General features: G+C 43.2%; 2 protein-coding genes across 3 annotated transcripts in view; one reads left to right on the top strand and one right to left on the bottom strand.

Moving 5' to 3' along the window:
- Positions 1-4553: 4553 nt before the first annotated feature.
- LOC103297588 (60S ribosomal protein L32-like) overlaps positions 4554-23281 on the top strand; it is a 54185-nt gene continuing 35457 nt past the window's right edge. The window contains exons 1-2 of one of the 2 annotated variants that reach the window (XM_054710001.1): positions 4700-4774; positions 7612-7721. The gene's annotated coding sequence lies outside the window, so the exon portion shown is untranslated. Of the gene's footprint in view, positions 4641-4699; positions 4775-7611; positions 7722-23281 lie in introns of those variants that run through there. The other variant, XM_054710002.1, reaches the window with a different exon arrangement.
- LOC103297718 (N-formyl peptide receptor 2-like) lies at positions 14878-22596 on the bottom strand. The gene is made up of 2 exons (XM_028129508.2): positions 22563-22596; positions 14878-16371 (listed from the first exon to the last, which is right to left on the bottom strand). Exon 2 carries the CDS (start codon positions 16358-16360, stop codon positions 15305-15307), a length of 1056 nt encoding a protein of 351 aa, XP_027985309.2. The 5' UTR covers positions 16361-16371; positions 22563-22596; the 3' UTR covers positions 14878-15304.

Here is a 23281-nt window from a genome sequence, read left to right as displayed (position 1 = left end):
GAAAGCCTTTTTTTGTGAAATCATACAGCAGTGTCCATTAGAGAAGTCATGCAGGACAAAAACCTTATCAATGTAATAAGTGTGGGGTTACTTTCTCTGTCAAGTTCTTTCTCACTTCACATGAAGAAACCCTATGAATGCAGTGAATGTGGATTTCAGGATTAACTCCAAAAAAATTATTTTGACTTTTCAACTTTTCCATTGATTTTTTAAAAAAAATGTATTTTATTGATTTTTTTATAGAGAGGAAGAGAGAGGGATAGAGAGTTAGAAACATGGATTAGCTGCCTCCTGCACACCCCACACTGGGGATGTGCCCGCAACCAAGGCACATGCCCTTGACTGGAATTGAACCCGGAACCTTTCAGTCCGCAGGCCGACACTCTATCTTTGAGCCACACCGGTTAGGGCTTTCCCAATGGAAAATGGAAGAGAGGGAAAGACAGAAACATCGATTTGTTGCCCCCTGCACGAACCCTGACCAGGGACTTGGCCGGGGAGGAGCCTGAAGCCAAGGTATGTGCTCTTAACTGGAACTGAACCTGGGACCCTTTGGTCCACAGGCTGATGCTCTATCCACTGAGCCAAACTGGCTAGGGCTAAAATAATTTCTTAAGAAAAATCCCATTATACACCACACAGAAATGAAAAGTTTTGAGTGCACAAAAGGTGTTGATATGTCATCATACAATTTTCAGTTTTTACAGGAAAAATCAATGTTGTAAATCCTGGAATACCTTCCAAACAAATGAATTTTCATACCAAAGAATGCAGATGACTGAAGACTTGTGATAAGAGATGCCTCTGGCATTTAATCCAAACTTGTGCGTCAGATAATATTTATTGAGTGTTAATATAGTATAATTATGGTTGGAAAGGTTGTTTATGTAAGCAACTTTATAATAGCTCTGATCCTGTATAGAAAATGTACTACAAAGTAGTTGTGATGTTATGAAGAGCAGATAACTTCAGCATGCAGAATAACACTTTATGTTTGGATATATTGGATAGTCAAAGCACTAAATTAAGAAAGTTCCTGGATGTATGTATTTGCTTTATTTATGAGTATTTTTGTACAACATGTATATACTCATTTCCAGATTTCACAAGATAAAGTTGTGTACCACAAAATTGTTACAGTTTGTATGTGTAGTATCCACCAAAAAAATGCCAACATTGTAAATTTTTGAATATCATATAAATTGCAAGGCAAGTAATTAGGCTTAAGATTGAAGAAGACTGTAACATAATGCTATACACACAAGCACCATGTATACTGTTTACTGGTATATGTAAATGGAACTGGTATTTCAGCCCTTTGGAATAAATTTTTTAGAACAAATTGTCATTTGGTTTTCACACAGGGAAAAACACCCATTAAAAGTAATTGAGATTTAAGAGTGATGAGTTATCACAAATTTTCTTTCCTGAACTGTCCTGAAAAACTGGAAGCAGTTATTTTTAAAGAAAAAAAAGATTAAAATGTCATCTTTTTTGGTGGTATTTCTCATATGAGGAATGTGGTTTAGGTCCATAAAACCCAGTTTATTAGTTTCCTAGGGCTGCTATAAGTACTATAAGCAGAGTGGCTTAAAACAACAGAAAGTTCTGGAGGCTAGAAGTCCAAAATGAAGGGGTCATTGGGATCATGCTTCCTCTTAAACCTTTTGTAGAATCCTTTCTTGTATCCCAGCTTCTGGTGACTTGCTGGAAATTTTTGACATTCTTTAGCTTGCAGCTGCATAAATCTAATCTCTGGCTTCGTCATCACATGGCCTTTTGCCCATATGCCTCTGTGTCTTCATTTGGCCATCTTATAAAAACACCAGTCATTGGATTTGGGACCCACCCTAGTCCATTATGACTTCATCATAACTAATTACATGTGCAACTACTTTATTTCCAAACTAGAGGCCCTTGCATATTCCCTCCTTATTGGCTGTGGGTGTTGCCATCTTTGTTGTGGAGTTACAGTCAATTTGCATATTCCATCTTTATTAGATAGGATGCAGTCACACTGTAAGGTACTGGAGGTTAGGACTTAAACATACTTCTTTTGGAGGGAAGATATATTGGTTCTGTGTATTTTTTTGGGGGGTGAGGGTTTCAGTGTGTGTTTTTTGGGGGGTGAGGGCAGTTTTCCACACCAACAAACAATTCTCGGACACCAGCAGGGGTGCCCAAGAATTCAGCTCTTTTCTGACACTATCTACCTGGAGACAGTATCTATTTCACAGGTTAAGAGTTCTGCTCCACAAGACTGCTCCTCCCTTCAGATGGCAGCAATAGGCCCAGGCTCTTACCCATGCTTCTGGCCAATGACTATAAACTGGAGGTTTCAATGACCCCCTCCAACTCAGAATGCAATCGTATGGACACCTAAAACCCTGAGAGAAAAATTCATCTCTATGAATAGCAACACTTGGAAAAGCACTCTTTTTTTTTTTTTTTGCAAAAAGCCTGGAGGAAATCCTTTTTTTTCCTTTATCTTTTATATCACTGCTTTGCCGTTGGGTGGGCCTAGAGCAAAACTGCCTGACATCATGGGAGACTAAAACAATGAAAGAACTCCATCCTTCTAGCCAGAGTACTAGCAAGTACTAGTAAAGGAGGTCCCAGGGGACCAGGAACTCTGGGGGGGGGGGGGGGGGGCGGCGGAAATATGGAAAGAACAAAGCTGAAGAAGGGTAATCCTCTAATTCTGTGACATAAATCCCAGAGTCCAGACTCAGAGAGGCCCTGTGGTAGGCTCAGGAATCTGGGTTTTCCATATACAGGGTGTCCCCAAAAATGTATACACACTTATAAGCTGACAGCTCAATTTTGAAAATGAAGTGTAGATTTTCCTTTTTTCTTTTCCTTTCCTTCTTTCTTTCTTTAAATCTTCACCTGAGGATATTTTCCCATTGATTTTTAGAGAGTGTAGGAGAGGGAAAGACAGAAAGAGATATCAATGTGCTTGAAATACATTGATTGGTTGCCTCTTTCATGGGACTTGGAGCCGGGGAGGAGCCTACAATCCAACCAAGGTAGGTGCCCCTGACCCGACTGGAACTTGGGACCATTCGGTCCCCAGGAGGATGCTCTATCCACTGAGCTAAACTAGCAAGGGCTGGGATGTGTTTTAATAAACACAGCATTTATAGTTATTCAGAGTGTGTGTATACATTTTTTGGGACATCCTATATACACCAGGAGGTTTTGCTGTAGGCCGGCAATAAGCAGGTCACATTAACATGACAAATCGTATTTGAGCCTGAGTCTCCACGTTGTCTTTGGGGAATCACAAAATTCCCTTCTGCAATTTGAAGAGGAATTTAAATCACGTACTTAATGTCAATCACCAAACAGGTGGGTGGAGCATTCAGATGAAGTCACTAGATCTCTGATTTTCCAGGAGGTTAACAGGCCAACGTCCGGAGTAGGACTGGCTGGTTGGTTGCAGAGCCCACCAGGAGAGTTCAGGCTTCTCGGTAGTTCCTAGGCCAGAGATGAGAAGCCACATTCCCGATAGTGGCTCCTGGTCCTAGAATTGGCCCAGTTTCTTGGCCAAAGTCCAGAGCCCATCGCATCTGAGCTCCACCGGACCCCTCTTCCCATATCGAGAAAAAAGCCTGTCCTTTGTGATGGCCGCTGCCTCTTACTGGACCCAGTAATTCCTCGCCTTTTTGCGCTTCCATGACCTCTACTTCCAAAAATCTTAGAATTTTTTTTTTCTTTAAAAAAAAAATCCTCACCCGAGGAGATGTTGTTTTTACAACTGATTTCAGAAAGAGGAAGGAGGGAGGGGGAAGGGAGGGAGAACCCTGACTGGGAATAATCTGCAATCTTGGCGTATGGGGACCAACTGAGTTACCCGACCAAGGCCTTTTCTTTTCCTTTTTTTAATATATTTTTTTATTGATTTCAGAGAGGAAGGGAGAGGGAGAGAGAGATAGAAACATCTATGATGAGAGAGAATCATTGATTAGTTGCCTCCTGCACGCCCCCAGTGTGGATCAAACCCGCAACCCGGCATCTGCCTGTGACCAGAATCGCACCCGGAACCCTTCCGTCTGCAGGACGATGCTCTATCCACTGGGCCAAACCAGCCAGGGCTAGAATTACTTTTCAATGCACCTACCCACCTTGTCCCTCCCAGAGCGCGGTGTCTTTTATCAAGTCTTCCCTCCCCTGGGCTAGAGAACGCGTTCTCCGCTGTCGGGACTACCACGCCGGCTCTAAGCTGGTCGCTCTCCCTGAGGGGAGTGCTCACCTTCCGTTCCAAAGCGTCACAACAGGTGCGGCCGTTTCTAAAGGGCGGGCGCAGCCCCGGTCCTGGGTGGGTATAGGCGGGGGTTGGTATGCTACTGAGCATGCGCAGGGCCACTGGCTGGCTGCGGGGGGGCGTGGCCTTCGGGCACCTCTTCCAAGATGGCCGCTCCCTTTGTGAAGTCAGACGTGGGGGCGGCCATCTTACCCACCAAGTGCCGGCGGGAAAGAATCCCGTGCTTTGGAAGGAAGCCCCCCTTTTCATCCAACGGCCACTGCTGAACAAGAAGGGGGGCCCGACACTGTGTGTGACCGGAAGCGGAAGGAGGTTGGGAATTCTTTTAAACCTCCCGGGTCGCGCTGAGGAGTCTGTGGTTGCTGGGATACCGGTGAGGCCCGTTACAAACTGCCTGGGGGCGTTCGGCGGTTGGCTGGGGTGGGGTGGGGGTGCCTGGTGGTGATGAGTCACCGGAGGGGCGCTTGGCTGTGAGTGGCGATGTCCAGGGAGTGGGTCATTTTGAGGGTCAGTTTGCGGCGTGAGCCTGAGGTGGCTTCGGGAACTTTCGCTGTGTCCGGTGGCTGTGTGGGGCGGTGACCATTTCAGGGTGATGGGCCGGGAGGTTCTGTCGTTTGAGTCCACAGGTTCCGATCATGGGAACAGGTTTATTTGGCGCCGTAGTTCTCACCGTTGACAGAATTTAGCCTGTCCTAGCCAATCTTCTCCTCAAAGCCCATTTTCAACTCTCCTTGGACCCCAAGTCATGCTCTTGTCTTCCTCTTTTTTTAAAATGTATTTTTTATTGATTTCAGAGAGGAAGGGCGAGGGAGAGAGAGAGAGAGAAACCTCATTGATGAGAGAGAATCATCTAGTGGCCTCGCCCTGCAGGCCCCACACCGGGGATCGAGCCCACAACCCAGGCAAGTGCCCTTGACTGGAATCGAACCCGGGACCTTTCAGTCCACAGGCCTACGCTCTACCCACCGAGCCAAACAGGCTAGGGTTCTTGTCTTACTCTCTCTATGAAAAATGAAAAGACTTTGAAGTTGCGATTTTGTGGGGTTTTTTTCTAAGACATTTGGTCTTCACAGTTCCTGGCTCGGAGCTCCCCACACCTTTGGCGTTTAAGTGTGAAGAGGGATAAAGTGTTAGGTCATCGAGGTGACCCTTGTGCCCCACACTAGGATGGAGGCTGTTGCCAGGAGAACCAACCGCGTGATTTGAAGGTTGAACCTTCCCCCCTCCCACCCCCACCTCTACCTCTGGGGCGGGGAGAAGGGATTGAGACTGAATTCCTCACCAGTGTCCAGGGAATTAATCAATCATGGCTACTGAGCCCCCATAAAAAACCAAGTGGGCAGCTGGTGGCCCCTTTCTTTCAGAAAACTTCCAGGTTGCCGGCCTGCGTGGCTCAGTGGTTGAGCATCGACCTATGAACCAGGAGGTCATGGTTGGATTCCTGTTCAGGGCACATGCCTGGGTTGGGGGCTCGATCCCCAGTAGGGGGGGTGCAGGAGGCAGCCGATCAATGATCCTCTCTCATTATTGATGTTTCTCTCTCTTCCTCTCTGAAATCAATTAAAAAATTACATATATATATATGATTCCACATTGGGCAATCAGAACACTTCCACTTCCATGTAGCGGGAATGCTGGGCCTCAAGCTCCAGGTGGACAGAGCTCCTGTGTTCAAGAACGCCACCTCTGTGTCTCTTCTTCTGGCTTTTGATTCATTTTTAAAAAAAAATATATTTTATTGATTTTTTACAGAGAGGAAGGGAGAGGGATAGAGAGCTAGAAACATCGATCAGCTGCCTCCTGCACACCTCCTACTGGGGATGTGCCCGCAACCAAGGTACATGCCCTTGACCGGAATCGAACCTGGGACCTTTCAGTCCGCAGACCGACGCTCTATCCACTGAGCCAAACCGGTTTCGGCTGATTCATTTTTAAAAAAATATATATTTTATTGATTTTTTACAGAGAGGAAGAGAGAGGGATATAGAGTTAGAAATATCGATGAGAGAGAAACATCGACCAGCTGCCTCCTGCACACCCCCTACTGGGGATGTGCCCGCAACCAAGGTACATGTCCTTGACCGGAATCGAACCCGGGACCCTTGAGTCCGCAGGCCGACGCTCTATCCACTGAGCCAAACCGGTTTTGGCTGATTCATGTTTTTTAATATGCTTTGTACTAAATCAATTTAGTGAGTAAATGGGGTTACTTGAGTTCTGTGAGCTGTTCTAGCAAATAAATGGAACCCGAGGAGGGGTCTGTTGGAGCCTCTTTATATCCAGTTGGTCAGAAGTCCAGTTGAAGGACCTTAGCAGCGTATGGGACTGAGCCCTTTACCTGTGGAATCTGATTTTGTCTCTGGGCAGAGAGTGTTAGAATTGGGTTGAATTCTCAGGTACCTTGATGGTGGCCAAGAAATTGCTGTTGGTATGGGGAAGCCTCCACACATGTTGGAATCGGGTCTGGGGAACCCCCTTTCAAAAGTGATTAGATAATCTGCAATAATTTGTGCTATGAAAGTTGGGGCTTCTGCCTGTTGTCCTTGAGGTTTTTGTATATTTCACCTGAGTATTTTCTTCTTTTTCTGGTTATTGCATAAGCAATGAGAAATAAGCCAGTTGCCCCAAAATATACCACCTAAAGACAACAATAGTTAAAAGTTGCGTATGTTTCTTATTTTAGGCTTTTTATGCTTTTACAAAGTTATTAATTGAATAATATCATATCACTTGGGGTAGTCATCTATACATGACCCATCTTAATGACTCTGTTGAAAATACTTTCTTAAAAAATACTTCTAGTATTCTCTGCATTTTACTGTGGATGGACATTGGAATTGTTCCTCATTTTTGTCTATTATAAACTGCTGCTGTGAACATTCTTGTGTACATATCCTGGTTTACAAATGTCTCGGAGTTTTTCTAGGATATTTATTTAACAGTCATGTTGCTAGGTCATAACAATCAACGTTACTAACCAATGCCATGGTTTTCCTACACAAGATGTTCTAATTTGCATCCCTCTAAGCAGTATGTAGAAGCTGTCTTTGCTTGCAATCCTTGCCAACCCTCAGTATTGTCAGATCTTTTGCTTTTGATCCATTTAATGGGACTTTAATTAGTATCTTATTGTAGTTTTAATTTACATTTCCCTGATTATCAATAGGGCTGAGCCCCTTTAATATGCTTTCTGAACATTGGATTTCTTTTTTATTAAATGCCTCTTTAAATATTTTGCCCAATTTTTATTGCGCTCTCTGCCCATTTAAAAATTGATTAGTTCTTTATATGGATGCAATGACTATGAGAAAGCTTTTGCATGAAAGAAGGACCTCATTTTACAGCAGCAAACTCACACAGGAGAGAAACCCCATGGATGCAGTGAATGCAGAAAATTTTTCTCACAGAAATCACAACTCGCCATGCATCAGAGGATTCATTCAGGAGCGAAAAGGTATGAATGCAGCTTTTATTTGAAATCACAGAATTCACACAGGTGAGAAACCCCATGGGTGTAGGAAAGGTGGAAGAACTTGGTTTAGTCTCACTTTCCATCAGGAAACACATCCAGGAGAAAAGCCCCATAAATACAGTGTCAGAAAGCATGTATCCGCAGGTCACAGCTCATTGAGCATCAGAGAACTCACGGGAGAAAAACCCTATGCAGTGTCCAAAAGCTTTCAACTGGAAGTCAGAACCCACTTTACATCAGAGGAATGCTATATTATGTGGGACCCTTCAGTCTGAAGGCCAATGCTCTATCCACTGAGCCAAACCAGCTAGGGCTGGTTTGTCTTATTACTGATGGTATGAATTGTGATCAGTTGTTGGCCCTGCCTGGTTTCTCCACTCTAAAGCTACTGTTTCCCCTTAGAAATTATTAAATTGCAGAGATAATTTGAGACTGTGTAAATGCCACGCTCCTCATCAGACCTTTGTTAGTTTTATCAACCACTGGTTATTCTTACCTGGTTCATTATTACCATGATGACTACCAAATAGTGATTTTTCTAACTATTCTATATATATTTAATATTTGGTATTCTGTAAAGAAGGGCTTTTCTCTTTCCTCCATTTATTTGCTTATTTTTTTATTTTTTAATGTCACTATGGATTCAAGAGTTATTTTATTCACTGCTTTATCATCTTTGCTGTCATTGTTTTGAGCTCATATTTCCTCATATTTGGCCAATGCAAGTCCTGTCAACTTGGCTTTTGTGTATTTTTTTAATCCTCACCTGAAGATATTTTTCCATTGATTTTTAGAGAGTGGAAGGGAGGGGAGAGAGGAAAGAGAGAGAAACATCAATTGGTTGCCTCCCGCACCTACCCGGACGCTCTGACCATTGAGCATACTGGCCAGGACAACTTCGATGTATTTTTGACATGTTCCAACCATTTTGTGAGTACTTTATTTTGCCTCAGGCGCCTTTATTTTCCTTGCCCCAGTGCTGGAATCGGTGATTTCTCCAAGGTGTCCTAGGTTTTTAAGATGCAGAATTGTATTTAGAAACAACGATCATGGTGCTAGGTATCCCCATTGCTACTGAGGTCATTGCTTCTTAGGCTCAGTGGACAGAACTAGGACTCACACTCGTGTATATCTCTGTGTATGTATATAACCATGAATCACACTGATAATTCCCATTTACATCCAACACCTTGGACTCATTCTAGTCTTCCCCCTCTCCATGTTTGTTACTCGATTCTCCAACAGTGTCAAGATCTTTCTCCCATTATTCTAAAAATATTTACTTATTTTCTCAACCCCTAGAATACACAGAAAGGAATTTTAGAGTAGTTAACCCATACTTTGTGGAAAACTTACTCACTAGAGTTAATTTTCATTTATAGTTATTTTTTGTCCCAAATGTTGAAAAGTTGACAGTGTTAAAAAGTTACTTTGGACATTTTCCAAAGTCACTCTAGTGTGGTTATGAATAATATATAGTTAAATTAGTTATTTTCTATTTATATTCTATTTTAGAAATTTTCTACCCATGCTTGTTTATATTTATTTTTTGTATGCAAAACATTAGCATGGCTCCACATGTCAAAACTATGCTGAGCCGAAACCGGTTTGGCTCAGTGGATAGAGCGTCGGCCTGCGGACTCAAGGGTCCCGGGTTCGATTCCGGTCAAGGGCATGTACCTTGGTTGTGGGCGCATCCCCAGTGTGGGGTGTGCAGGAGGCAGCTGATCGATGTTTCTCACTCATCGATGTTTCTAACTCTCTATCCCTCTCTCTTCCTCTCTATAAAAAATCAGTAAAATATATTTAAAAAAAATAAATAAATCAAAACTATGCTGAAAGTTTTGTATAATTTTGTATACAATTATTCAACAAAGAAATTCATGTGATTTTTTTGGTTTATATACCTTCCACAAAATATTTCATACTTTCTGATTGGTGTTTCGAGATTCTTAGGATATATACCCAGAAGTGGAATTGCTGGGTCAAAAGGAAGTTCCATTTTTAACTTTTTGAGGAAACTCCATACTGTTCTCCACAGTGGCTGCCCCAGTCTGCATTCCCACCAGCAGTGCACAGGGTTCCCTTTTCTCCACATCCTCGCCAGCACTTGTTTGTTGATTAATTGATAATAGCTATTCTGACAGGTGTGAGGTGATACCTCATTATAGTTTTAATTTATATTTCTCTGATGATTAGTGAAGTTGAGCATATTTTCATATGTCTATTGGCCATCAGCACGTCCTCTTTGGAGAAGTGTCTATTTAGATCCTTTGCCCATTTTTTAATTGGATTGTTTGTATGTTTTTTGGTGTTGAGTCTTGTAAGTTCTTCTTATTTTTTGGGATATTAACCCCTTATCAGATGTATCATCGGCGAGCCTAACCCACATTTTAAAAATACTCCCAAGCAATCCTGCTGGAGTATTGGTTGTAGATCGGCATGTGGGAAACAGGTACCTAGATGGTGTGTGGAGCTGGGTGAGGCCTGCGATGGGAATGTGAGGAAAAAATACTGTTGGCCAATCCTCAGCGTCCCCAAATTAGGGAATATTTACACTTGACTTGGATTTTCTCTATCTAGTAGCAGTGGTAACTCCTAGGGTGGGATGAGATAACAGGAGAGATCTCCAGATTCTTCTTGTATGTTCTCAGCTGAAGGGGACTTCCTGGATTTAAAAAGTACAGTTTCTATTCAGAGGCACAGAGAAATCACTCTGGGGTGGCTCACAGGGAAATGAATCAAGCATTCCTAGAGGTTCGCTCCCACTGAGGTCATGAAGCTGAGGCAAGACTTCCATGTCCCTGCTTTGCGTTTTAGCCACAAGGTGGAGCTCGGTTTCTGATGAGTTTGTTTTCATCAGCCCTGGACACACCGAAGCCAGTCAGCCGGGACTGTTTGCTATCGCTGCCTTTGACCGGTCAGCTCCCTGTCCTACTAAATGCAAATGTAGAGAACTGCCGTGTCGATAATAATGGGTTGCCCTGCTTCAAGCAGCCTGAATCCAGAAGCCATGAAGCTCTCCAGAAAGTTCTGCAATGAACATTTGTGAACACATACAGTACTGAACAGGAATACATATAATTGAGAGTATGTGGGTATAACAGAGTCTTTAGAAAAAAGTATTAATAGAAACGTCAAGTATACACAAAGTAAAGAAAATACTATAATGAATCTCCTGCTTCATTAGTTATAAACATTTTGCCAATTTTATTTTTCTTCCCTTTTTCCTACTCTGGAATGTTTTAAAGCAAATATTAAACATTTTGTCACTTATTACTACAATCTGTACCTCTAAACAGATAAGAACTTCAAAAGTAATAGCCATATGGCCCTGCTGGTGTGGCTTGGTAGTTGAGCATCGACCCAGGAACCAAGAGGTCACTGGTTGGATTCCCAGTCAGGGCACATGCCCAGATTGTAAGCTCGATCCCCAGTAGGAGGCACGCAGGAGGCCGCCGATCAATGTTTCTATCTCTCTATCCCTCTCCCTTCCTCTCTAAAAATCAATAAAAACATATATTTTTAAAAAGTATATTTTATTGATTTTTTACAGAGGGGAAGGGAGAGGGATAGAGAGTTAGAAACATCGATGAGAGAGAAACATTGACCAGCTGCCTCCTGCACACCCCCTACTGGGGATGTGCCCGCAACCAAGGTACATGCCCTTGACCGGAATCAACCCTGGGACCCTTCAGTCCACAGGCCGATGCTCTATCAACTGAGCCAAACGGGTCAGAGCAATAAAAACATATTTAAAAAAAATAATTAAAAAGTAAAAAACGAGAATTATTAAATAGCCATGTTACAACTATCACCCAATGGAACTAAATAGTTTTGAAATTGGATTGTTTTCTTTTTTAAAAAAAATATGTTTTTATTGATTTTAGAGAGAGAGAGAGGAAGGGAGAGGGAGAGAGAGAGGGAAACATCGATCAGCTGCCTCCTACACATCCCCTACTGGGGATCGAGCCTGCAATCTGGGCATGTGCCCTGACCTGGAATCGAGTCAGTGACCTTTCAGTGCCTGCTCAATCAACTGAGCCATGCCAGCCAGGGCAATTTTTTCTGTTCAGGCTTTTATATATATATACCAAGAAATGTTGTCTTTCTAAAAGAGATGTAGCAATGGCTCTATAGCCCTAGCTATAGATACGTGCAAGCGAATCAACTGAATTATGTGTTATCTTTTAATTTTTCCCACAGATAAACCCATATGTATGCAGTTATTTATAGAAGCATTGTTGGTAACAGCAAAGGACTAGAAATAGTTTACAATGGATGTTAGCCAAAAGGCCAGAGAAGCAATTGGAAACAATTTAAATGCTCATTCATATGTGACTGGTTAAATACATTTTGTCACATCAATGGAATACAATGCAAGCATTATAAAGAACGAGGACTCTTTATGTACTGATGTGATGTAACCATTGTGTCACATTGCTTCAAATTTACTCACATCTTAGCTGAAAGGATGGCTGAAGAAAGTATTGGTTTAGTGTATGGATTTCCACAGACATTGGCAAGGAAGGAGGGGGTGAAAAACACAGTAAGAAGTTTTGAGTCTCTGCCACACCCTATTTTGGAGTTTCAGACTCTGTCAGGTCTAGAAGTGTTTCTTTGTAGTAAATGTTCCATAAACTTAAAAGAATCCTCAGCTTCCAAACTTCCGCTATACAGTGGAACAATGAAGTGTCCACAATAGAAACTTCCAATGAAGCACAGAAAAGTGGAGAGGATGTAGCAGGCACAATTGCTTTAGTTAACCAGGGCCAGGAGGCAGAAATAATAAGAATTCCCTGCCCTGGCCGTGGAGGGTTCTTAACTACCTGCTTTGGAAGCACTGGTTCTCCGAGCCAGAGGATGTACACCATCCTTTATGGCTGTTGGCTTTGCCCTCTTGGATTTCTTGTTTCTTATTTTCTGTGACCACACCTTAGATGGGCATTGGAGTGTATACATTTCTTTGGAAGTAAAAAGCATTTCCAGGAGGAGTCAAGAATGCTAGTGAAACAGGTAAACTGCTCTGCATTGGAAATGCAAAAACGTTAGGGGTGACATAAAGGAAAGGAAGAGAGTGACTGAGTAAAGCAGTGGATGAGTGAAGGATATTTAAAAATTAAATTGATTGGGGTAGCAGGGTAATAACATAAATTTCAGGTACACAGCTCTATAGCACATCCTCTGTGTATTTCATTGTGTGTCCCCCACCCAAAGTGTAATCTCCTGGGTGAAGGATTTTTATAAGAAGACTACCTAGCCGAAACCGGTTTGGCTCAGTGGATAGAGCGTTGGCTGGCGGACTGAAGGGTCCCAGGTTCGATTCCGGTCAAGGGCATGTACCTTGGTTGCAGGCACATCCCCGGTGGGGGGTGTGCAGGAGGCAGCTGGTCGATGTTTCTCTCTCATCAATGTGTCTAGCTCTCTATCCCTCTCCCTTCCTCTCTGTAAAAAAATCAATAAAATATATATATATTTTAAAAAAAGACTACCTAACATGAATTTTGAATACTTTTTTTCCCCAATAAGTCAGGAAAATATTTTAAAAAAGGGCAGTTTGTGAGTTATTATTTGAAGAAAGCAAGAAAAGAGGCTGAGTACCATTATGGATTGATTTATTTCAAAACACAGTTATCAGTCAACAGCCAGAGTACTTTATTTGAAATAGAAAGTCAAAATCTGAGGTGGTCATAAAAATGTAAACAGAATGAGGATTTGTAAAAAATGTGGGCATGGGGATAAGAGTTCACTGGACATGGCTAAATTCATGACATCAAAGATTCTCACTTGACACCTGCATGGTACTGTTTATTGTTTCATTAATTCAATAACTACATATTAAGTATCTATCACATATCAGGCACTATTTTACATGTTGGGCATTATGATTCATTAGAGAACAGTACAGACCAGATTTCTGCCCTCAGAGAGCTTATATTTTCATTACGTAAAGGAGGCCATACCAAGTACTGTAAATAGTTATACTGTTGCATGCCAATACATTTGATAGTTTGTATGAAATGCTAAATTTCTTGAAAGTTACAGTTGATTAAAACTGACAGGAATAGAAAAATCTGGCGATTCTAACCACTATTCAAGTAATAGGTCCTGTTAAAAGCCTTCTCATAAAGAAAACCCAAAACCCAACTGGCTTCACTGGTAAATTTCTCTAAACATTTATAAAGATACTAGTAGCCCTGTGCACGAATCCGTGCGCCAGTAGGTCGCTGCCACCCTCCTGTAGCTCTCCCCCAGCCCCCCCCCCCCCCATAGCTTGCTGCCCTGCCCTCTCCTGTAGCTCTCCACCGCCCGCTTGTAGTTCGCTGCCCACCTTCCTGCAGATCCATGATCTGGTCGTTACACTGTCGGCTGTTATGCTTCATGGCGTAACGGATAATTAGCATATTCCTCTCATTATATAGGATAACACCAGAGAAAAGAATCAGGGAATCACTTCCCAGCTCTTCCCAGGAGGCCATTAAAAGTTGATGTAAAACCTGACACAGACATTAGAGGGAAGCAGAAGAACAGACCAATCTTCACATAAACATAAATGCAGAATTCCAAACCAGTCAAGTAAGATTTATTAGAAATATATAAAATACATCATGAGCAAGTCTGGCTTATTCTAGGAACACAAGGGAACTTTAACATTCTAAAGTGAATATAATCGCTGAGCCAGCGTAGCTCAGTGGTTGAGCGTCGACCTATGAGACAGGAGGTTATGGTTTGATTCCCAGTCAGGGCACATGCCTGGGTTGTGGGCTCAATCCCCAGTCAATGATTCTCTCACATCATTGATGTTTCTACCTCTCTCTCCCTTCCTCTCTGAAATCAATAAGAATATAATTAAAAAATGAATATAATTTTTTAAATATATTTTATTGATTTTTCACAGAGAGAAAGGGAGAGGGATAGAGAGCTAGAAACATCGATGAGAGAGATACATCGACCAGCTGCCTCCTGCACACCCCCCACCGGGGATGTGCCCGCAACCAATGTACATGCCCTTGACCGGAATCGAACCTGGGACCTTCCAGTCCGCAGGCCGACGCTCTATCCACTGAGCCAAACCGGCCTCGGCAAAAAAATGAATATAATTTTTGATGTAAATGAAAGGAAAATATAATATGATCACCTTAACATATTCAGAAATGCATTTGATACAATGCAGTAGCGATTCATGATTTAAAATGGAAGAAACTCTTATAAGCTGGGTCTAGAAAAAGAATTCTGTAGTCTGATAAGAAAAGCTTACAAAACAGCCATAGCAAACATCTTACTAAATGGTGAAATACCAAAGTTGTCCCCTTAATATATTCTCTCATCTAAGCTTTATAGATTCCCCATCACTCTTTCCCACCTCCACTAACCCCAGGGTATATGCTGTGGTGCCAAAGCCAAAAATAACAGAAATAATACCCGTAAGTCCATTTCTTCCCATGATTCTGAGGGCACCAAAGTAGTTTTCATGATGAGTGGCTCATTGTGACCCAAGGTAATATGAAGCTGGAACCAGGATCAGGGTAGGAACAGGCAGAGCTTGAAAATGTCCTCCTGCCCCCTCACATTGCCTGTAACTCAGCCTCTATAGGAAGTGAAGCAGATTTGGTTGTTGTATCACTGGCTGGGGCTGAGTCCTCGGTCATGGCCCTCTCCAGGCTGGCAGGCAGAGAGTGGATCAGTGTCTTTCGGAAGTCTTGGCCAATGAAGACATAGAGCATTGGGTTGAGGCAGCTGTTGAAGAAGGCCAAGGCTTCCAGTAGGTTACTCAGGTTATCAAGGACTTTGAACTCAGTCCCGAGCAATATGTCTCTGAGCCAAACTGTGTTCAGAAGGGCAACCAGTTGAAAGGGGAACCAACAAACAAAGAAGGAAACCACAACAGCAGTGAGGACCCGAGAGGAACGGCTGGAATGAATCATGCCTTTTTTAGAGAGCTTGACAGCAATGAGCCCGTAGCAGATAGCGACGATGGACATTGGCATAGTGAAGCCAATGACAAACCGGATGACCCCTCTAGCTGTCAGCATGGTGAAGGCCGCCTTCAGCCACTTTTGAGGGGTGTCAGCCCACGGTGTAAAGTTGAAAGTACAGTACACATTCCCACTTTTATCATTTACTGTAGTCAAGAAGATGAAAATTTGCAGGGTAAGGACTAGTGCAAGAATCCAGGGCACAATGATCAGTTTTGTAGCCAGAGTTACAGTGCGGTGGTTGTGGGCCCAGACTGGGTGCAAGACACAAATACAGCGATCCAGAGCAATGAAAGCAATGAGGAAGACACTTCCAAACAAGTTAATGTCCACTACAATGTGAATTAACTTGCATAGGAACCAGCCAAAAGGCCATTGTTCTTTCATGATACTTGACACCATGAGGAATGGTAGAGTGGCCAGGAAAGAGAAATCAGCTACAGCCAGGTTCAGGTAACACAAGGTAGTGACTGTGCGTGCCATCCGGAATCCAGCCACCCAGATCACAAGCCCATTGCCCAGGATGCCGAGAACAAAGGTGATCCCTTGAATCACCCATGAGACAATCTGCAGAACAGTGTAGCCAGTAGACTCATGGAGCATCTCGTCAGATATATTCAGAGAGATGGAGAAGTTGGCTTCCATCTTGCCCACACCTGAAACATTTCAACAATGGGAATTTATCAGCTGTGAAAACATCAGGCCAACATCAACTTTCACTAGAGCTTCCTCTCCAAACAGGATACCCGCTCTACTGAACCTTGTGGCTAGTCACTATAAATTTGACAGACTCTTGGCTGTTCCTTTGGGAAAGTCAGTTCTCCATATTCCCATAATTACTAGTATGCATTCTACCAATTAGGCTGATTACTTAACTAAGAGTGTTATAAGGCTCATGTCCCTCAGCAGAATCCTGAGCTGAGGGTGTATAAACAACAGAAAATTGATGGGAGGCATCTTTAGCACAGTGAGGGAGCACTAGATTCAGAGTGAGTATGGTCACAACCCTCCCTCCCATGACTCAATGTATAGATGCTGGCAGGCTCAGCAACCTCTTCCAGCCCCTGTTACTCCCAGACTCCCAGTTCCTCTTCCTCTTCCTGTGAGAAACCTTGACCTACTGTGGCGTTGGTCTCACCACAACTCCCCTCACATGGCTCTTGAGGATTGCATTGGTGAATATGGTGTTAGTCTTAGAGTGTGGTTTGAGTTTATAGTCAAAGAGGATCTTGAATAGTTACTGGTAATATCTTACCTAATAATAGACAAACATGTAAATTGACTGTACCTCCACTATGCCCATAGCCAATCAGAGTGAGTATGCAAATTAACCCAACAAAGATGGTGGTTAATTTGCATACATAGGCACCCAGCGCCTGGGTCCCGGGAACATCCTGGCACCAGGACACTCTGAGGTAAGCCCCGTGTGGGCCCTGAGCAGCCTGGAAAGGGCCTGAGCCAGGGGGCTCCTGGGCAGGGCCAAGCCTGTGATCAGAATTGAGGGGGCAGGGGCGGAGACAGAGATCGGAGGGAGCTGGGGGTCCCCTGCCCAGGCCTAAAGCCTTGGCCAGAGGGTTTAGGCCTGGGCAGGGGTGGAGCCGGCGATTGGAGGGAGCTGGGGTCCCCTTCCCAGGCTGAAAGCCTGGGCCAGAGGCTTTCAGCCTGGGCAGGCCTGGGCAGGGCCAGATTGGTGTGAACTACAGAGGAAACACCTTTTCTGACTGCACATGGGCTAAGCTTCCTGTATGCCACTGGTAATATTCTGAGTAACTTGGGTAATAAGAATCCAAAAAGGTGATCTAGGGCTTTTCAACCACACTTCTGGAGAAAAAAACAAAGGTCCACTGCTGGAGGGCTAAGAAATGTCATATCCTGCCCTAGCCAGTTTGGCTCAGAGGATGATGCCTCGGCCTGCCGACTGCAGGCTCTGGGTTAATTCTGATCAAGGGCATATACCTAGGTTGCAGGCTTCTCACTGGCCGGGGCCCAGGTCAGGGCTCATGCAGGAGGCAACCAATCAAAGTGTTCCTCTCACTTTGATGTTTCTCTCTGTCTTTCCCTTTCTCTTCCACATTCTCTAAAAGTCAATGGAAACATATCCTCAGGTGAGGATAAAAAAAATAATAAAGAAATAAATGTCATAGCCTATGAAAGACACATCTTGAAATGCCTAAAGAAAGTTGTCATTTTTTCATGGTGAAGGGACTGGAGTCCGTGGTGATGAAAACACCTTGGTGGCTGTGGTGAATGGCAGTGGCTGCAGCAGCGGGGTGATGGGGCTGGTGCCTTCCCCTGACCAGCCCAGTTGCCTCCCACAAAGGGAGGCCAGACTGCGGCTTAGGCCCGCTCCCTCTGGGGAGCGGGCCTAAGCTGTCAGTAGGACATCCCCTGAGGGCTTCCAGTATGTGAGAGGGGGCAGGTTGGGCTGAGGGACCCCCCCACCCCCAATGCACGAATTTCGTGCACCGGGCCCCTAGTGTAGTAATATGTTAGTTACATCCTGTGGATTCTGTGCTAGAAGAGATCAGAGAAGGGGGATCTTATCTACATTCAACCCTCTGTTTTTCATTGTCTCTCTTTGATATGCTGCTCTTCTCCATTTGGGATGCAAAGAATTTTCACCCACTGTATAGCTTTAGTGTCTGTGACATAAACAATATGAGATTAATAGATTTGGTTAATATTTGTGGGGGTTTTATTAGAGACCAGGCATTATCTTTAGTGGTGATCTAGTTACCCATGTAGGGATCTAGTTTGACCTTCATACAACTCTATAATGTCCATTGTTTCTAGTTTTCATAAGAATAAATTGATATGCTGAGCAATTAGAAGACCTGTTGGAAGTCACTTAGCAGGTAAGTGGTAGAGGAAGGACTTGAATCCAGCTTGATCTGTCTTCCAGTCCTTCCTTCACTACACAACTGTGACAGACATTGCTGCATTCTGTTCCAACATCTGTTCCCCCAATTTTCTTTGCTAACCAAACCCAATTTTGAAAACTTTTCAGGGAAGATGTCTCTCAGTTTTGGGGGTGCCTATGTCCATTTAATACTTGTAATAATATTGCACGACGTCCATTTTGAGCCCTCTTCACCAAGGGGAAACTGTGGTCCAAGGGTTTCAGCGGTTTGTTCACCATCATGAGCCCAACCAGTCAGTATAGACAACAAGCTTTGAAAACCAGATTGAACCAATTCCAGAGCCACGGCCTTGTCCTCTGTAAATACCGCCTTTTAAGGATCTTCCCAAGATTGCCTGGAGATGACCATAACCTAGCATGAGAATTTGCCTCATTCCTTCCCTTTTCATTCTTCTTTCCTTCTTTTGTCTTCACTCATCGCTTTTACCGAATCTTCTATGGGATATTGATGAATGTAGTGCAGGTTTTCTCAACCTTGGCACCCTAACTTTTGGGGCTGGGTAATTCTTTGTTGTGGGGGACTGTTGTAGGATGTGTAGCAGCATCCCTGGCCTCTAGATATTACAACGTATAATCGAATAGATGCAATTAGCAGCATCCTTCTGTTGTGACAACCAAAAGTCTCCGCAGACACGGTGACATGTCCCCTGGGGGAGAGTCACTCAGTTGAGAGTCAGTGTTATAGTGTAGTGCTGGGCTCAGGACTTAAGTCAATCTGTATTCTAATCTCCTCTCTGACACCTGCTTTGAAGGTCAGTTTCCTCCTTTACGGAATGGTGTGACTTTGTGGTTAGTGTGGTTTGTAGGTGAGGATTAGATGAGAATAGACATGGAAATACTTTAGGCTGAACCGACTGTCTTTAATTTAACATAGGGGAACCGCTGGTACTCACCAGTCTCTGTCCTGTGTCCTGAGATTCAGTCCTGGTTTATTCATTGTGGAAGCTCAAATTCAGGTCAAAAACAATGCTCATAATAACCGTAATGACTACTTATGACATTTTCATGTGCCAAGAGCTCCTCTCTTAATTCTCACTGCAACTCTCATGGCTTTTGAGGATTACATGCATGAATATGTTCAAAGCACCAAGAATATTTTGCGACTTTGTAAATATGGAACCATAGTGGTTATAATTGGTATAACCATTGTACAGATGAGGAAGTGAAGGCTTAAACTGGTTACATTAATTGTTTGAAACCTCCATTTAGAAAGAAGTAGAGCCTGCATTTGAGCTCAGGCAGATGGCTTCCCCCAGGAATGTGCTCTGAACTTGCTCCCACCTCATATTCCTTAAACAGGGTCAGTTTCTTTCTACCCACCCACTCAGCGCCTCATTCAGGAGCTATAATGTGCTTAATTATGTCTAAAACGTTGGTTTAAAATATGCTGGCACAACAGGGAAGGATGATTGTGCAGTGGCAGGTGGGGAAAGGTCATTGAGGTCAAGTTGTGAAATTATGAGCCCACTCAATAAGGGTGGAGGCGAGCCCGTGATCCACAGATGGTGCACGGATGGATTATGATGGCTGCTGTTTGGTGACTCATAAAAGGTGTCATTCACAGTACAGTTTATCAGCTCCTGTGAAGCCATCCTTGCTTTTGATAAATATCATCATCCGTGGTCCTGGCCGAGGAAGTGGCCTTCCCAGTGTCTAAATTATTAAGGGTAACTGGATTTATGACCACAGATTTCTTAAGTTTCCTATTAGTTTACTCTATTTCTTCATTACGTTCCCGTTTTCATACTTTGAAATAATTGTTTCAGTTCTGCTTCCTCCTAGAACTTCTTAACGTTTCGATTCCCGCTCTCACCCGATGCCCTTGCCTTATATTTTAATGAGACTATGCTAGTAATTATTTATGAACTTTTAGCCTTCTCTCAAGCAAACCCTGTAATCTACCCGCATCTGTTTTAGTGAATAGAGTTCTTATTCATTCCAGCTCATACAGTGGGTAAATCAAGAGTTCTTGTTCATTCCCTCTTCAAGTTTGCTCTGGATCCCTCTCTCTGTTTCACCTTTCTAAAAATTACCCTCCAACAATATCACTGTTCTTTTCTGCCAAAATAGCCCCAGATTTTCTTTCTACTAAATCATCGTATGACACAAACATGATCATATCCCCTTCCTTCACAAAGCAACCGCCTTTGGCCCGTGTTCTTTCCAGCTTCAGCCCTGTGCTCTCAAGAAAATTCTTTCAGTGAAATTTGTCATCTCAGCTTTTCTCCTAAACTTCTGAAAACTGACTTAGGTACTGAGTACTCCACAGACTGTGATTTCTGTAAGAAGGCCTATGGCCTCCATGTCACCGCTCCAGTGGTGCCTTCTCAGTTCTTATCCTGATATCTCAGTGATGTAGGATGCCATAAATCCTTTCCTCCTTAAACCACATTTCCATATGCCTTTAGATGATAAAATGTACCTACAACACACTCTTGGTTGTCTTTATAGCTCAATAGACCGCCTCATTTCAGACCAATTTACTAGCTTTATTATTTTTTAAATATTTTTTATTGATTTCAGAGAGAAAGGGAGAGGGGAGAGAGAGATAGAAACATCAATGATGAGAGAGAATCATTGATCGGCTTCCTCCTGCACACCCCCTACTGGGGATCGAGCCCACAACCCAGGCATGTGTCCTTGACTGGAATCGAACCCGGGACCCCTTCAGTCTGCAGGCCGATGCTCTATCCACTGAGCCAAACCAGCTAGGGCCAATTTATTAGCTTTTTTTCCTTCCAACCCTCACATTGCCTAGATCGAACTCTTAATTCTCCCATCCTCCCAAATCTGTCCCTCTCAATATTCTATGTTTATTTGGAACTTAAGCACTCAGTTGTTAAATCTCTACCTATAAATCTGACACATCCTTGATCCCCTTTCCATGACCATCCCATCTAAGTCAATCAGTTCTATCTACAAAGTAACTGGAACAATTTTTATCACCATTAACTTTGTCCCTAGACCTTATCTGGTTGCATATTTGCACTAACCTTCCAAATAACTTATTCTTGCTTCTGATGCTGCCTCCTCCCCCTCCCCCAAACCATTCTCTTTTTACATATAAGCCAAATGATCTTTTATAAACACAAATCATACCATGACATTATTCTGCTCAACACCCTCCAATGGCTTCCAAACTCCTAACTCAAGCTTATCAAGTTCTCCTGGATCTGGGCTGTGTAACCTCAGACCTCACACACCTACTATCCTCTCATATAGTGTTATGGATCCCCACTGAATTCCTTTGATTTCTTGAATATGCCACGCTTATTGCCATATCAGGGCTTTTGCATCCTCTCTTCCTTCTGCCTACTTTGCCCTTCCATTCAAGCTTCTCGCATCTGGCTCTTTCTGAATATTGCTATCTCAGCTTAGATATTCTCTTCTCAGAGAGGTCCCGCCTGATGCACAGTGCAAAGCAGCTATCTCAGGAACAGCCTATATCACCAGGGACTGTCCTTGTTTATTTGTCCATTCATTTGTTTTTTATTCAAAATACCCTGCACGTTAGTACATATGCTGCAGAAGACTACATATTTTACTCAGTGCCATATCCCTATATTTATGTTGTCCAATAGAACCAGAGTTGTGAGCCTCATCTGTGACTTAGAATTTTGTTAAAGTAAACAAAATAAATTTTAATAATATATTTTATTTAACTCAACACATAGAGACTATCATTTGAGCATAACCAATCTGAGAATTTTCCATGAGACATTTTCTCTTCCTTTTTCATACTAAGTCTTTGAGTATATGAAATTCATTTTTGATTGCAGCTCAGCTCAGGTCAGACTAGCAAGAACTCAATAGTCCTTTGTGGCAAGTGAATTCTTATTGGACAGTCCAGCTCTAGAGCTCAGGAGGTATCTGCTACATAATAGATGCTCTCGTAACAATTTTAAAACTCTCAGGCTTGGAACTTACCACCAGCTGCGACCGGTTCCTGTGGCCAGTTCCTGTCTTCTTGTGGAGTAACTTGGGCAGGAGGGCTTCAGCAGCTGCTTTATTGAAGGACAAGGGGGAGGGACAATGGGGCTCAACCAGTCAGGTGACAGGAACTCAGAGCTTCTTGCAATTTCCATAAAACACTCTGGATGTGTTGTCAGCTTATTCTTTTCAGAACCTTAGTGTCTGAATATTGCCCTCTCGTCCCACCTGCTATGGAAGACAGGAGTTCAGTGCTCTAAATATCAAGGGCCAAGGATGTTTTGTGTGTGGGCCCTTTCTCTTTCAGAGATTCAAGGAAATGAAAGAAATGATTGCTGATGTGAGAGGACTTGGAGGCAAGCAATAAAACACAGTTATTGGTTTTAAAAAAAACCTCATTTCTGCACTCAAACAACACTTCAGACATCAGAGGTGTGGGTTTGTTCTGTACTGAAACATTCAGTTCTCTGTGGACCTGACCTGGGTGTTCTACAGTCTAATTCAGTCTGACACTGTCTGGAATTAGGGTCAGATCCTACAACGTACAGGGCTCAGTGCTACAAGGCTACCCCACTTCAGGTGCCACTTGGGAGTCCCAGGTTGCCAATTGTACTTAAGACCGACCAGCTGTAAATCAGGGGTCCCCATAGTGCCCCTCCTTGATTATTTGATAGAATGGCTCACAGAACTCAGGAAGGAATTTACTTATGTTTAGC

Source organism: Eptesicus fuscus, chromosome 21, assembly GCF_027574615.1.
Source record: "Eptesicus fuscus isolate TK198812 chromosome 21, DD_ASM_mEF_20220401, whole genome shotgun sequence".
Taxonomy (NCBI): Eukaryota; Metazoa; Chordata; class Mammalia; order Chiroptera; family Vespertilionidae; genus Eptesicus; species Eptesicus fuscus.
This window is presented reverse-complemented; position numbering and strand designations above follow the sequence as displayed.